We start from the raw sequence: 15,030 nt of genomic DNA on the forward strand, positions 1-15,030 counted from the left end.
GCAAACACACACACATAAGTATGTCTATGTATCGGTCTTTACACTCCAGCTCCATAGGTGGCAGTAATGTTCCTATGAACGCTCGGAAAAACCCGAGGAGAAATAGCGGAAGAAGACGTCACACTCCCGGTATCTCTCCCTCCCTCCGAGTCGTTCGCGAGTCCCGAAATAAAAAGGAGGAAAGTTTCCCGTTTGGTCCGACGCTGGTTCCGCTTCATGAGAAACCCCACATCGAGGTAAAGGAGGTGGTTCGGTGGAAAGCTGAGGACTCTCTTCGATATCGCTCGCCCTCCCAAGACCGGGTGTCTCATTTAATCTAGCCGGTTCAGTTAGCATGGTAGCCTGGCCGCTAACCGCTTGCGCTCGAAAGTCCCTGATCCCTGGAGGGAGGTGGCGCGGTAACAGCAGCACACGTCGGATCAAAAGAGAAAAAAATGAAAGTTGAAGTCGTTAAAAAAAAAATATCTAGAAATGATTCACTCTGTTAATTCCCCGATTTCTGTCAAGCGCTTTGAGCGACGAATTATGTACGAAAGGTGCGATACAAATAAAGTGGTGCATTGACATCATCATCATCGTCATCATTATTATTATTAATTCCCAGTTTGAAAAACAGGAGGTTTTGCAATTTCCATTTGGGCATGAATAAAGTCTATTTATCTGCCAAGTTGACTGAAAATATACTTTGATTTGTTATTTAGTGTTTGACATGATTTTCTCTCAGGCAGGCAGCATGGCTTCTCGAGCAGGTCCCAGAGCGTCAGGGACGGATGGCAGTGACTTTCAGCACCGGGAGCGGGTAGCGTCACACTACCAGATGAGGTAAGTAGACCTCAGTGAGCTGCAAATGACTCCACCAGAGTTGTTTGGGTTTAATTCAGTCGCACTGCTCCACGGCGGCTTGGCTCTACACATCTGGGTTTGGTTGGTGTTTCTGCTGTCTAATGTTTATAGTCTTAAACTGAAAAGATGTGTACGTTGGGTGGATATTGCGCTCGTTTATCAGCACCGCGCGGCACTTTGACGCGTTCTGTGTGCTGTGAAATGTTGTGCCTCTCCCTTATCGCTACACCCTTTAGTTATGGGTGATTTAATTCCAACATCCATCACCGCCCAAACTCTGGTGGTGGTGGTGGAAGACACGAGCGCCTTGGTTGGAAATGAACGGAACAAATGTGTCTCTGGTCCTTTGTTTCTGACTGTGTCCATCTGCTGTCATCTCACGCAGTGTTGCCCTGAAGTCTGAGATTCGAAAACTCAACATTGTCCACGTGTTGATCTGGGTGCTGATGGCTGCTCAGGTACTACTACTGCTACCACACATTACCTACTGCTACCACACAGTGTGTGGTAGCAGTAGGCCCGCAAGGTGACTAAGTATTGATAACACGCCTAGTATTTTACAAATTATTATTTTTTTTTAATTTTAATAAATGGGCACTGATACGCAGAAATTGAACAAGTGAATTTTATTTCTTCAAAAAGGCTAAACGATGGTGAGGGAGGTGGGCGAGTAATGTAATCAGTGTATGCCCGAACACTGTGTAACACTGGTAACCGCGGCAACCCTAATCTCAATGAATGACTTTATGTATTAGGCCATAGGACAAATTATCAGAGGAAGAGCATATAAACAAAAATGTACTTGACAGGGCTCCAACAGTTCCAGGGGCAAAATTATGCTTGGATTTGTTTCGTTCAGTAAAGAAACTAAAACACTATTCAAGTGTGTGGATAATTGTGCTTTTAAATTCAATGCACAAACCCTCTGATTACAACTGTTGCGAACGCACAAAATTGTACATGTTCTAGCGTATATTTTGCTTATGTTAGTCCCATTGGACAGTCAGTCCACTGTGATATGGAATGTGCTAGAGCCCAAATGGTTTAGCAAAACCATAGTCGTCTGCATTGTGCTGTGCATCCAACTACACAATTAGTACAAATTAGTACAACTCTGCTCTGCGTGGTTTTCAATTTTTTTAGCACAACTTAAATCAAAAAAAATAAAAAATCGAAATAACGAACTGGTTATTTTTTCTTAGAATCGTGAGGGGAAATTGTGATCTCAATTCTCATCAAGAAAATCGCAATTCTCGTTTTAGTCAAAATCATTTATCCCTAGTAGCGGTGGTAGTAGTACCACTGCGGTGTTATTAAGGTATTAACAGTAACACAATATGTGGTGGTAGTACCACTGCAGTGTTGTTTAGGTATTCGCATTAATGCAGTATGTGTTGGTAGTACCACTGCAGTGTTGTTTCGGTGTCCACAGTAACACAGTATTCCCGTCCCAGGTGACGGTGAGTCAGCTGAGCCTGGTTTCGCACCGCATGGTGGCCTCTCCGTACCAGTGGGAGTACCCCTACCTGCTCAGCATCATCCCAACCACCTTCAGCTTCCTGGCGTTGCCGCGTAACAACATCAGCTACTTGGTGATCTCCATGATCAGCACCGGGCTGTTCTGCGTGGCGCCCCTCATGTACGGCGGCATGGAGATGTTCCCTGTGGCGCAGCAGCTGTACCGGCATGGCAAGGCCTACCGCTTCATCTTCGGCTTCTCGGCCGTGACCGTCATGTACCTGGTGATCGTCATCGCTGTGCAGGTGCACGCCTGGCAGATCTACTACAGCAAGAAGCTGCTGGACCAGTGGTTCACCAGCACACAGGAGAAGAAGAAGAAATAGGTACAACGATTGAAAAAATAGAATATGGCGTTCTCTGGAAAGGACTGTGGAGAGCGGTGTTTTGGGTGCTTTAATGTTTTAAAGGCTCATTGGACTGAAGAGGAATTGATCGACACCTGACTGGAGCAAGCCGGACGCCCCAAATGTGCTGCCTGGTCTGAGATATTTTTCTATATTTATAAATCGAATAACAATGATGTTCGTGGCGTCAAAATGTTTTAAGAAAGTCAATACACCGTAACACGGCGGTCATTTTGCTCTTGCTTCTCCCTCGCTGGGGGAAACACCGCCAGGAGAAGGAAGACAGTGAACATCTGGGAAACCTAGGCCATTGTGAGGAAGCGGTCCAAAATCTTTGTTTCGGAACCCCTAAATAACTTGATAGATAAGTTGTAAGAAAGTAAATATTCCCAAGAGGACCCAGTGAAAGGCTATAGCGGTGGCATGGTTGGGAAACTTGGTTTTCCAGTTGTTTACTGTCTTCCGGGTGGAGTTAGCAGTAAAATGGCCACTGTGTGAATGTGGTGTATGACCTGTCTTATTGTGACTGCTGAAAACAGCTGTAAATTCCTCTGTACTGTTCATGATGTACAATAATAAATAGCCAAGCCATCTACACACTTGCATAGTCCATTTAACTGTCTGGTGTATATTTACACGGTAAAGTAGTACTAGTAGTAGGCAGTGTGGTTAAGTTTGAGATTTTAAGAGGCAATTCAGGGGAAATTCTGTCATGAGATTACTTTTTAATAAGCAATTTCCTTGCTGTGATAAGAAGTTAATGTTCATTCGTTTAATATGACATGCAAACATTTCAGTCACCAATGAAAGACAATTTTTTTGGAATGGTTTTATTATATACATTGCAGATTATTAAAGACTTTAAAAACATAATACAGGTGAGATCACACATTTTAATAGGTACCAATAAAACAGTAAAGAATATATAAAAAAACAACTAATACCTTTATCATTCACCGTATTGAATCACTTGCATCAATATTGCTTAAGAATGTGAGGCCGTCCAGGGTCTGAACTGTCCACAACACTCCAATCATTCCACCAAAGCTGAAAGCTCAAAACTACAAATCATTTAGCAAAGCACTAAATTCACACCTGCTCATAGCAAAAAGAAAAACTTTAAGTTGTTGATTCTAAATATATGGCTGAGCCATTTGGTATCATTGCTTTACTTACTAAAGCATTTGACATTGATATACAACAGTTACTTCTCACCAATCAGATTGGACGAGAGGCGGCCTTTGTGTTCGCTAATGGAATCCTGAAGGATCGTATTTTGTTGGCCAAATATCATTACCCTCGTCTCAACAAACCATTATCTACAGCCCAATCACAGCCGTGCTCATATACAGTTAAAACGACACTTGCCAAGATTTCGAACCCTTAGATCGCTTCTGCCAGTTTTGGAGAATCGTGTTTTGCGATTCATAGGGACTGGTTAAAGAACAATCTCTTGCTTCAGTGTCACAATATCTTTTCTTTTATTTACAAAATCCCATGTTAAATAAGCCCCCTGAAGTTCATCACATGTTCACTACATTGTGATGTGCGATATGATAGCCTGCCTAAACTCTTGTTTTCAGATAAAGAACAATGTATGAGACGAGAACGTCATTACTTGACGCCGGGGGTTCCGCAAACTTATCAACGTACAGGCACAGCGGACTAAGCTCTGGCTCAGGACCACCCGTGGACCCCTATTTAGGAACCCCCGGTTTACATTATAAAATGGTGTACCCCCGTATGATATGTCAATTTCACAGTGATACAATTCCACTTGGAAGAGGATAAACGGTATTTTAGTTTTTCTGTAGCACTACACAGTAGCGAACACTTGAATGGGTTTCATTGAAACAACATGCATCTGCCTGGTGGGCAAATAGAGTTATACTGGACTGTCTGACTGACAGCGTTTCTGAGCGTTAGGTTCCCTTTATTTCCCCTTGAGGACCTTTTGCACCTGCAAGAAACACAGAGCACAGAAAACATTGTCACATTTCATGGTTAAAGCGCTCTTAAAATAACAAATTGAAGCTGTTAAAAAAAAAAAAAAAGATTGTTTCTCGTGGGACATCTCAATTGGGCAGTTTTATCAAAATGCGTCGATGCTACCAAGTAAGGAACAATTTTGTGGCATTCAATTCCAAATTTCATTAGCCGAAGAGTAGATTTTAACGATTTAAAGATTTGAATTTTAACCGAGCAATTCAGGTATAAGAAAACAGTTTGGAGCTGACATTAAAAAAAATATTTTTTAACCATACCAAACCATATTTCAGAGGGAAAAGCCCATAATAATAACAAGCACCGTTTCTGCCGCCCTTACTGGATAACAGGGTCGTGGTTTAGCGCCGTGGGATTATTTCATTGTGGGCCATTTTCCATGGCAGAAAAAAAAGAAAAAAGGGCGGGGGAAACACCATTCAGATCATTTTTACCAGATCATTACCATGGCGCTGTCTGGTCCCTCAGACAGCAGCTGAGCTGGCAGCTCCTTCTCAATGTTTTTGGCGCTGGCGTCGGCTCCGCTGCTCATCAGCATCCTCGCTGCCAAAAGCTGAGTGTCGTTGTTCTGCAGAGAACTGATGATGTGCAAGGCCGTGTTCCCGTTGAACATCTGGCAGAAAGATTCAAGATTCAAGATTTTTTATTTGTCACACGTACGGCCATCGAATTACAAACACAAAAATCCAAACGTTATCCAAACGTTATCACGTAATGATAAAGGAAGGGAGGAAATACTTGTATTTTCTTTATGAACAAATCGGGGCCGGGTGCAGCCACTTCACCCGTTGGCGTTTTGTAGTGGTTTATTTTCCGAGCAAATTTGTCAGGGAATGACTTCACCGTAGAGAACGACTTAAATCCATTTTGTTTTTCAAAATTGCTGAACCAGGTCAAACCGCATGGAAATAACGGCGAATGACAATGGGGCGATGATAGAATTTTGCGTTTTAAGCAGATTATTTCATTGTTGTGTTTATGTGATTGCTTCACACCAGGTTTAATGGTGTCGTTTATTTAGTGGTGTTTGTGTATACTGTCAGGGAGAACGCCCATTATTAAGCAGTAAAACTGTAAATGGGCCAGAGTTAGCCCAAAAGGCCCATTTCCATCTCCAGCCAGATGATAAAATGCAGCTTAAGTGGGAAAAAAAATAAATAAATCATGAAAGGATATTATCCACCGCTTATATTCTTTTTATATAAAACAATATAAGCAGAGGACGCTGGACGCTCACCTTCTCGTTAACGAGGTGCAGTGAAGACGGCTGGTCCAGGAAGAGGTGCAGCAGCTCCACGTCTGCCTCCTCAGACGCCATGTGAAGGGACGTCCGTCCGCTTTTCAGGTCCTGCGGGACGGAAACGGAACAAATGTCCAAATATCCTTCCTCGGACGCTGCGGAACGTGTCGCCCCACCCCGGCGACCGTTGGCCGCTCCCCCCCCGTCTCGAAGCCTCGGCCTCTACGTAGTCGTCAGCATTTGCTCTCATAGGAACGTGGGGTTGTGGTGGAGGGGGAAAAAAAACAAACTTGGGGTGGTCCTAACTTTTGTGGCGAGCTAGTGTGCTTGACCGATCCACGGCCTGCGGTAGCGCTTAGAAGTTTGCTTCCAACGCCCTCGATCGCAGAGCAGTCTCAGAGGGTTTCGCACAGACATCAACAGCATCCCCCTTCCGGGGCCGTGGGCAAAACTCCCCAAAAAAAAACGACTTGGTGAACAGAGGGTAGAAGCGTTGAGAAGGGGTGACGGGGGGAGGAATCCCTTTTGCCCGAAACAGCCAGATCTGCCACGGATGCTGAGTCGGCAACGTTAGAGCGTGGGGATCGGGGTATGATTGGATTTCCCAGGGGTGTATTTGGATTTTTACTTCCAAAAAAGGGGGAAGTTCACAGCCAAACCACTTAGCGCCAGGAAGCCACGCTGGCTGGAAAGCGGCCAAGCAGGCGCGACCTTTCGCGTTGAAAGCCCGAAATTCGAAAACGCGCGATCGGGGGGGGGACTGACCTGCGTCCGGCAGTGGGCGCCCATGGCCACCAGCGTCCTGATGCACTCCATGTACATCCGCCTGCGGCGATCCACCTCCAGCGCCACGACGGAGCACGGCGCCGCGAGCTCCCGCAGCTCCCGCAGCTCCCGCACCGCCCGGTTGTAGGACAGGACGGCCACGTGGAGCGCCGTCAAGCCTGGAGGACGGGGGGGGCGGAGGAGACGGTGAATATCGTGCGGACGCGAGAGCTATTTGTTTGGTATGTCCCAGAGAAAACAAAACAAAAAACAAACGCACGGACACGGAACGTAGCTGTCAATTTGAAGATGATTGGAATATTTCTCCGGGCGGAGAAACCTGATCTGCCAAAGATAGTCAAGGTAAAGGGCTCTTAACTGCAAACTCTCCCTAGAAACACATTCCCTACGAGTCATGACGCCTTATTGCTGTTTTTTTTTTTTTTTGTTTTTTTTCTTAATGTTTGATGATGAAAAACACTTGAACGGCCAAAGTTTCACCGGGTTCTAACCGACATACGTAGGAAACCTTGTCAAAATGTAACGTCTGAGTTTTGTCGCCGTCGGCTGAGGAAATTCCCCGTTGTCCAATGTGGCCGACAGGGTTGACACTCACCGTCATAATTGTACAGTTCAATATCGATCGAGTGCCTCATCCCTGAGAGCGTCTTCTGGATGGTCTGTGGAGCAGCAGGAGTTCAAAACATAAACGCATATTCTGAACAGTTAGATAGACCATAACAGACAAGACACAGACGCAGATAAGTGGATGGAGGTTCCCAGGTTGTGTGCCTGAGTTGGTGCATTGTCGTGCGATCAGTCACAGACAAGTACCTTTAAAAAAAACAAACGAAAAAAAAAGCTTAGAAATGTAAAAAAAAACGAACTATAAAAGAAAATACACAGAATGTACCAAAAAGTTTAATCAAAAGGGTCAAGTGGCTGCATGGTTGTTGCAAGTACTAAGTGTAGGTATAAATATAGCGATTATTTTTTTTTTAAATAATTGTTTGTTTATAAGATGTTATATATTAATCTGCATATGTTATTTAAACATTTTTAAAAATTGTAAAGTCTGGGTAATTATAGCGGTAAATAATTATTTTTTATAATTGTATGTTTATTTATATATGAATATATATTAATATAAATTTCATTTATAAATCTAAAAGATGTATTAAAGTCTGGACAATTATAGTGGTAAATAATATTTTTTAGAATTGCATCTTATTTTTATATGATCAATTATTACATATGAATATTTATAATTTATACTCGTAAAAATGTATAGATATAGATTGGGTAGTTGAGAAGTCTGACCCAAGCCTTCTTTGAAAGGGACTTGGGTTGAAAGAAAAATTGCCTCGGAGAAACAAGAAACACCATACAGAGAAAGTTATTCATAAACAGGGGAAAAGAATATCCTCATAGATAGGGGCTTTTCTACAAGGAGCTTGCTACGCCGTTTACGTATTGGTGCGTCCCCAATTCTCCATCTCGCACGAGACCCGCAGAAATAATTTGCAGCCGCTCTCCTGGCGCTGACCTGCAGAGTGAGGAAATGTCCTTTCTCGGCGCAGACGTGCAGCACCGAGCGTCCCCAGGCGTCCCTGGCATCGGCCTGCGCCCGGTGCAGCAGCAGGTCCTGAGCGATCAGGTGCTGGTTGGTGGCGGCCGCGATCTGAAAGGCACTCTGTGGGCAAAGGGTTGTTTTGGAAGACGAATAACCGCGATGATCAATAAAGTAAGAACAATTACTAATATTTACTAGAGGTTACGACGGGGCCCTGTGGCATGCTCCCTTCTGCTAGGTCAGTCCTGGTAAGCAGTGCTCAGTTATGTTTTTGTAGGTGTTCGTTTGCTACCGCTGCAGTGTTCGCTGCGTTGTTGACTATTTTCTTAGAGGAAGCTCTTGAACCGGACAACATTCTAGTTATAAAATCATTTCAAATCAATATTGCACGTTCACGTATCCTTTTGCCTAATGTGCAGAACAATATGCAGCCAAGACCCCCCCCCCCCCCCCCCGCTTCGAGTCAAGGTCCTGATCAGCCTGTCAGGGGCTTGTTTTGCCGACAGTGACCGGCTGGCTGCACATGATCTCTTACATGATTATTAAAAGTTATATTTGAAAAAAGAAAAACGACACGGAAATAAATTGAAAAATTTGTGGTCAATTACTTCAGATTTCAGACTTGTGTTGTGTATTTCAACAGGATCAAAAAACGAATAGTGCATGCTTCCCCGCTCGCGTGTACAAACCTGCCCATTGTGCTCCCTCACATCCAACGAACCGCAGGCAGACATTTTCTTGGCGAGTACGAAAGCCAACGCCCTCTTCCCCTGCGCCACGGCTATGTGAAGAAATCTAACGGGTTATGAAGCAAAACAGGGCGGCAGAAGTTGTGATGATGATGAAAAAAATAATAATTATAATAATGATTATAATAATAATAATGATAAACACTTGTAATCACACTGATAGTATTAATAATATTAATCCTAATTTGTACAGCACGTTTCATACACAATGTGCAACTCCAAGTGTTTGACATTACACAAGCAAAATGCTTTCAATAAAAGTAAATATTGTACTCGTAGTTTTTATAGTTATTATAGTTTGAGACATTAGTTTAGACCTTGAAGGACCACAATCATTCCTCAGCGAATGATTTTCAAACGTTATCAAGCTTGCTACACACCAAATCCCTCACTCAGGCACAGTTTACCCAACGGCTTCTGGGGGGGGTCTGACATTTGGATGCGTTTACGGACTAGGTGTGAAGCTGTGAACTTTATCGTGATTTACTCCAATCAATCCTCGAAATAATCCTTTCAATCGTTCAGGGCGCTATAAGTCCTCAGTGGATTTCTCTTGAATTACCGCTTTTAAATTAACTTGATTTTCAAGTCACTCTCAAATAAAATAACTCTCTCACAATCGTTTATTTTCGGGGCTATTTCTCAATTATGTCCAAATAGATAAAGAGCTCTGAATCCATCCAAATGAAAGATGACGCAAACAATGACAGAAATGAGCTGGATCGATAAGCACTCAAGTCATTTCTCACGAGCAGGTTTGGGATTAGGGTGAATAATGTAAAATAATATTAGTTTTTGTTGTTTGCTACGTTTCACCACTTTTCCCCTGTAATCTTGTTTTTATGCATTGCTGTATTTTACCATGTGATTTATTTCTTGTGAAAAGGGCTATGCAAATAAAATGTATGACTGTATTATCACTGTGATGATTAATGACACAGAACAAAATAAGACGTTGTAATGAATGCGTACGTGTCGCCGTCTTCGTCTTGCATCTCCAACATTTCGGCGGGAACTCCTTCCATCCGACTGGATTGTTGGTGAATTTGCCACTGGAAGAGCGTCATCTTACCCTCACCGCTCACGGCCGGTTGTTGCGCGTGTGGTTGCGCGTGTGGTTGCGCGTGTGGTTGCATGTGTTGCTGTGTGTGTGTTTGTGTGTTGGACATGTAGGTCATTTGGGGATAGGCGAGCCGTGAGCGTTTCGGGTCGGGACTGTGGGTCTCAGCGCTCAGACCCAAACAGGCTAAATCTGATGCAAAAACATTCAGAGGAATCCCCTCCGATGAAACCCATTCCTGCAAGAGACGTGGATCCACATTTCAGCCACTGTCTCAACATACATTCTCACAATCTTTCGGATTTTCCCGCTCTCATGAAATAGAAATGTTTTCGGATATACTATATTATAAAATATGTATCGTACTAAAGTACATATTTCAAGTGTCTGTACATACTTACTTAAATATATTCCGTTTTGACTTTTACTCCGCCACATTTCAAGGCAAATGCGCAAGATTTTACTTTACTGTTAATTCAGACAAATTGCTTTCGTAATGTTACTTTACGGGGGGCAGATTTACATTTATACAGTATATATCAAAATCAGGGACTAGATCAATCAAACTGCTCATCAATGATTCACCAGCTTCATATCCATGTAAATTCTTACAGTAAGACACCACCGATACTATTTTTATGTCATTTGTGATATGGCGATTTTAGAGAAAATAAACCTTCAGCAGTACTTTATGAAGTAATTATAGCCTGAGGGCACTGGAAATGACGTGATTATATGATGATATGATATGACAAGTACTTTTACTTATATACTTTTACGTCAGTAGAAATGCCAATGCCGTACTTTCTTAGAGGGTATTTGTACTTTCAGAGTACTTCTCCCACCACTGGCGGATCAAACGGGCGCCGCCGTCATTTGGTGACATTTCATCGCGTCCCGGGAAAAGACTGAACAAATCTCTTCTCACCTCCTACTTTCACAAAACTCTGTACGTTGTTCTCAAAGACGCAAAGGCACACACACACGCACAAAAAAAAAAAAAAAAAAAAGGAAAAGGGGACCTTTTTCCGGGGCGGCCCTCCGAGGAGTTTCTGCTGGATCAGCTCCCTCACCGTGTTGCTCCGGCCCCTGCTGGCCACGCACGTCGCCGCTCGCTGCCTGGACATCCTGCCAGCTCTGCGGACGGACGGGAGGACAGAGAACACACTGAGGCTAAAAAACAAAAAAAAAACCCAGCTTGCGAGAGCGAAAGGGCTGCGGAGGGCGAGGAGCCGCTCGGCGCGTCGAAAAGCAGAGGCTTTCGCGCGCACGCCCGCGACCCCATCGGGGGTCGAACCGCTGGCCTTGACGGGGCGTCGTGAAGTGGTTCTCTCACCGGGGAGAAAGCTGCTCACGGTAGGCGAACGGTGTGTCCTGGAGCTCACGTTGCATCGCGTTACGTCCTCATTCCAAAAGGGCGTAGACTGGGTCTCGGTTGAGTGAATCTACTAGGAAGCAGGAAGTAAGAAAAAAAAAAAAAAAAGAAAAGGCCGCACCTCGGGACTGGGCAAACGGTTTCTTCGGTCTCGGCAGACTTTGAACTCCACGGTTTGCTGTGCAAACACCCCCGAGGTTCAGAACAGACGTCCCAGTCTCCTAACGCTCTGGAATTCAACCGGCGTTGTCAAAACACTCAGTTCTACACTTCAAGGTGGGTTTGTGAGCAGCCCACGTGGTTCGTCTCGCGGCACAGATCCCGAACTTCCCCAGCGGACTGAATAACGACTTAACTCGCTTCTCATTTCACATTTTGTGTTTTCAACCCTACGCGGGAGACATTTCAATGCACATTCCTTCGAAGCCTCAGCGAGACCGTACCCGCTCGTTTCAGGCGCTCGGGTCCTAGCAGCAGCCGCCGTCTGTCGTGTCTGTCCCCGTGCCAGGCGGTGGACTCCTCCTGTTCCCGGAGCAGAAAAACAGGCTGGAGCAGGTAAAGCATATGCAAATCAACATGTTGAACAATTCTGACACCGGGCTGTGTGCTTCCACTTCCGTTTAATGGCATTTTAACTTGGATTGTTCTTTATGTTGTTTTAACTTCTTATCTGTTTGTTCCGCTTTTGCCCAAATAAACTTTCTTTCTTCAGTGTCTGTTAATTTTAGGTCATATATGTTGTTTATCATTAGGTTTAGTGTATATTGCCATATTTTTTATTGTGTAACTCAGATTTATTGTGTATTTTCCATATGTTACCATTTTCCCTTTTAATACAAATTTTAATGGTATTTTTCATTGTATTGTACTGAGCTGCTTGACACTGCAATTTCCCCCTGGAGATGAATAAAGTATCTATCCATCTGTCTGTCTGTGACTGTACAAATGTGTTGTGGCCATTCAAGGTCTGTTGCTCAAGTGATGTTATCAAAATGTCTATATATGTATATACACTACTCACAAAAAGTTAGGGATATTTGGCTTTTGGGTGAAATTTATGGAAAATGTAAGAAGTTCACGCTACAGTGATATTATATCATGAAAGTAGGGCATTTAAGTAGAAGCATGCAATGGTGCTTTCCTCATCTCAAACAATTTATTGAAACAAAAGCCAACAACAGTGGTGGGTTTACCACAACAAAAAATGTCAATGTCTCAATAACTTGTCATGTGCCCTTGAGCATCAATTACAGCTTGACAACGACGTCTCATGCTGTTCACAAGTCGACTTATTGTCTGCTGAGGCCTGGCCCCCCACTCTTCTTGAAGGGCGGCCCTCAGGTCATTGAGGTTCTGGGGCACAGAGTTACGAGCCTCTACACGGCCACTCAGCTGATCCCATAGGTTTTCTATGGGATTCGGGTCTGGAGAAAGTGCAGGCCACTCCATTTGAGGTGCCCCAGTCTCCAGCAGCCGTTCCCTAATGATGCCACCTCGATGAGCTGGAGCATTGTCGTCCATGAAGATGAACTTAGGCCTGTGTTGTTCATGCAGGGGCACAATGACTGGATTAATGATGTTATTCAGGTAGTATGGGCTTGTCACTGTACCATTCACAAAGTGTAGGGCAGTTCTGTATTGACTAGACACACCTGCCCACACTGTAACACCATCACCACCAAAGGCTCGTCTGTTGACAACAGTGGCTGATGCATAGCGCTCTCCTTGACGTCTCCAGCATCGTTGGCGGCCATCATTTCTGCTCAACGTGAATCGACTTTCATCAGAGAACAGCACTGAGGCCACTGTCCCCTCGTCCAGCGTAAATGCTCCCTGGCCCGTGCAAGACGATGATGCCTGTGCCTGGTGGTGTGGTCAGGTACCCTTGCAGGTCGTCTAGCACGCAGACCACGCTGATGTAAACGGTTTTGAATGGTCTGACGTGACACTTAGGTGCCTCTCACCTCCCTTAAATATGCCTGGAGTTGAGTGGCATTCATCATCCGGTTCCGCAGGGCACTGTTCACAATGAAGCGCTCATTAGTGTGGGATGTGGCCAAAGGACGTCCACTTCTATGCCTTTCTGTGACTCTTCCAGTCTCTGTATCTCTGTTGCAACCTGCTGATGACACTCTGTGACACTCTAAGCTCAGTGGCCACTTCCCTCTGAGAACATCCTGTTTGAAGCCTCACAAGGCGAGGTACTGTTGATCAGTTGTTAGGTGTCGTCTTGGTCTCATGACGTCAAAATGTGAACAGCATGATGAAGAGGACTGTTTAAATACCAATTCTAATTGAACCAGGAAATGTATTGGTCGATTCATGGAACAAACACCTGTTGTGAATTTTGCCGTTCAGCTCCTTGTTAGAGAACAGCAAGTTGTGCAGAAAGTACTGAAACATTCAATAGTTGGACATGTGCATTCAAAAGTTTAGAGAAGGTCAAATTAAGTTCACCTGTAAAGGTTATAGTGCATTTTAGGTTCATCCTGAAATTTCACCTAAAAGCCAAATATCCCTAACTTTTTGTGAGTAGTGTATGTCTTATATATCTTATGTAATCATTCATATTTAATAATATAATTGCATCTTAAGTACGTTAAAAACTCAATTGATCTGTTTCAAATCATATAATTAACCATGATAACAGCATGTCTTTGTTTCGATATTAGAAAGGTTCTGCCCTGTATTAACTTTAAATCTCCTGTTTATCAGGCCTACAAACATAACCCACAAATACAGTTAAGGCTCTGATAGTATTTATTTGTTTAATGGCCTGACACACCCTGACTGGATCTTGTGGAGGCCATTATTCAAATGAATTTCTTTATTGTTGAAGTTCACCCAGTGAATACCTCCCTGGGCGTGTGTGTCATGACTTCTGTGTTGCTGCGCAATCGGGATTTCCCCTAAAGACCCATTAACATGAGTCACAATGTTCACTGAAGTTGACATTGTGAAAGACTCTGAAGCCCACGTCGCACCGTATCCGTGATCACATCCGGCGGTCGGGTCGTCGCCCTAGCGTTGACTGTTTCGCATCACAAACATGGCGGGGAAAAGGGGAGAGCTTGTGCGTTCCAACACGACAGCGAGAAGTTTGCTCAGCTGGAGCATCTACTGGACCGTGTTCCCGAATGAGAAACTTCCTTGATAGAATATTTGCAAAGTGCGGACAAAAATAAAAATGACCCACGAAAGAGATTTATTGTTAATGATTATGTTGACATCCAAGGTTAGCATTAATAAGAATTATTTTAGATATGTGACTTATTTACTTAGTTTTAATACCAGTTCCAATAAAAAAACTTGACTGGCGTAACTTCCGGTCGTAATGTCGAATCCGAAATTCATGAAACGCATGGGTCGTAAAATTTGCTCACATAACGCATCTCGGCACTTGACCGGATGTGGAAATCCCGGAGGAACAGGACTTTATCTCAGAGGAACAGGAGCTTATCTCATAGGAACAGGAGCTTATCTCATAGGAACAGGAGTTTATCTCAGAGGAACAGGAGCTTATCTCATAGGAACAGGACTTTATCTCATAGGAACA

At 43.9% G+C, this 15,030-nt stretch overlaps 2 protein-coding genes across 3 annotated transcripts; one reads left to right on the plus strand and one right to left on the minus strand.

The window, feature by feature from the left end:
• Positions 1-69: 69 nt before the first annotated feature.
• On the plus strand, positions 70-3,303 carry jagn1b (jagunal homolog 1b). Of its 2 annotated transcripts, none has more exons than XM_080024181.1 (4): positions 70-236; positions 725-822; positions 1,229-1,301; positions 2,298-3,303. In XM_080024181.1, the coding sequence occupies exons 1-4, from the start codon at positions 75-77 to the stop codon at positions 2,685-2,687; spliced, it is 723 nt and encodes a 240-aa protein (XP_079880307.1). In that variant the 5' UTR covers positions 70-74; the 3' UTR covers positions 2,688-3,303. The 2 variants fall into 2 exon arrangements, with proteins under 2 accessions (XP_079880307.1, XP_079880308.1); XM_080024182.1 differs by having other exon boundaries at positions 164-236; positions 729-822.
• A 3-nt stretch (positions 3,304-3,306) lies between these two features.
• On the minus strand, positions 3,307-11,491 carry nfkbiz (nuclear factor of kappa light polypeptide gene enhancer in B-cells inhibitor, zeta; the record flags this gene model as incomplete). The annotated part of the gene is made up of 10 exons (XM_080023841.1): positions 3,307-4,668; positions 5,158-5,325; positions 5,950-6,060; positions 6,718-6,896; positions 7,334-7,397; positions 8,264-8,410; positions 8,980-9,085; positions 10,012-10,337; positions 11,122-11,236; positions 11,436-11,491. The coding sequence occupies 10 exons, from the start codon at positions 11,489-11,491 to the stop codon at positions 4,642-4,644; spliced, it is 1,299 nt and encodes a 432-aa protein (XP_079879967.1). The 3' UTR covers positions 3,307-4,641.
• Between the last annotated feature and the right edge of the window lie 3,539 nt (positions 11,492-15,030).

This window comes from Zeus faber (assembly GCF_960531495.2).
Source record: "Zeus faber genome assembly, chromosome: 2".
NCBI lineage: Eukaryota > Metazoa > Chordata > Actinopteri > Zeiformes > Zeidae > Zeus > Zeus faber.

Excerpts from the sequence above, each read along its gene's own strand:
- jagn1b (XM_080024181.1), top strand. The coding sequence starts at position 75 with ATGAACGCTCGGAAAAACCCGAGGAGAAATAGCGGAAGAAGACGTCAC. Across the intron at positions 237-724 it reads ATGAGAAACCCCACATCGAG|GCAGGCAGCATGGCTTCTCG; the intron begins GTAAAGGAGGTG and ends ATTTTCTCTCAG. Across the intron at positions 823-1,228 it reads GCGTCACACTACCAGATGAG|TGTTGCCCTGAAGTCTGAGA; the intron begins GTAAGTAGACCT and ends CATCTCACGCAG.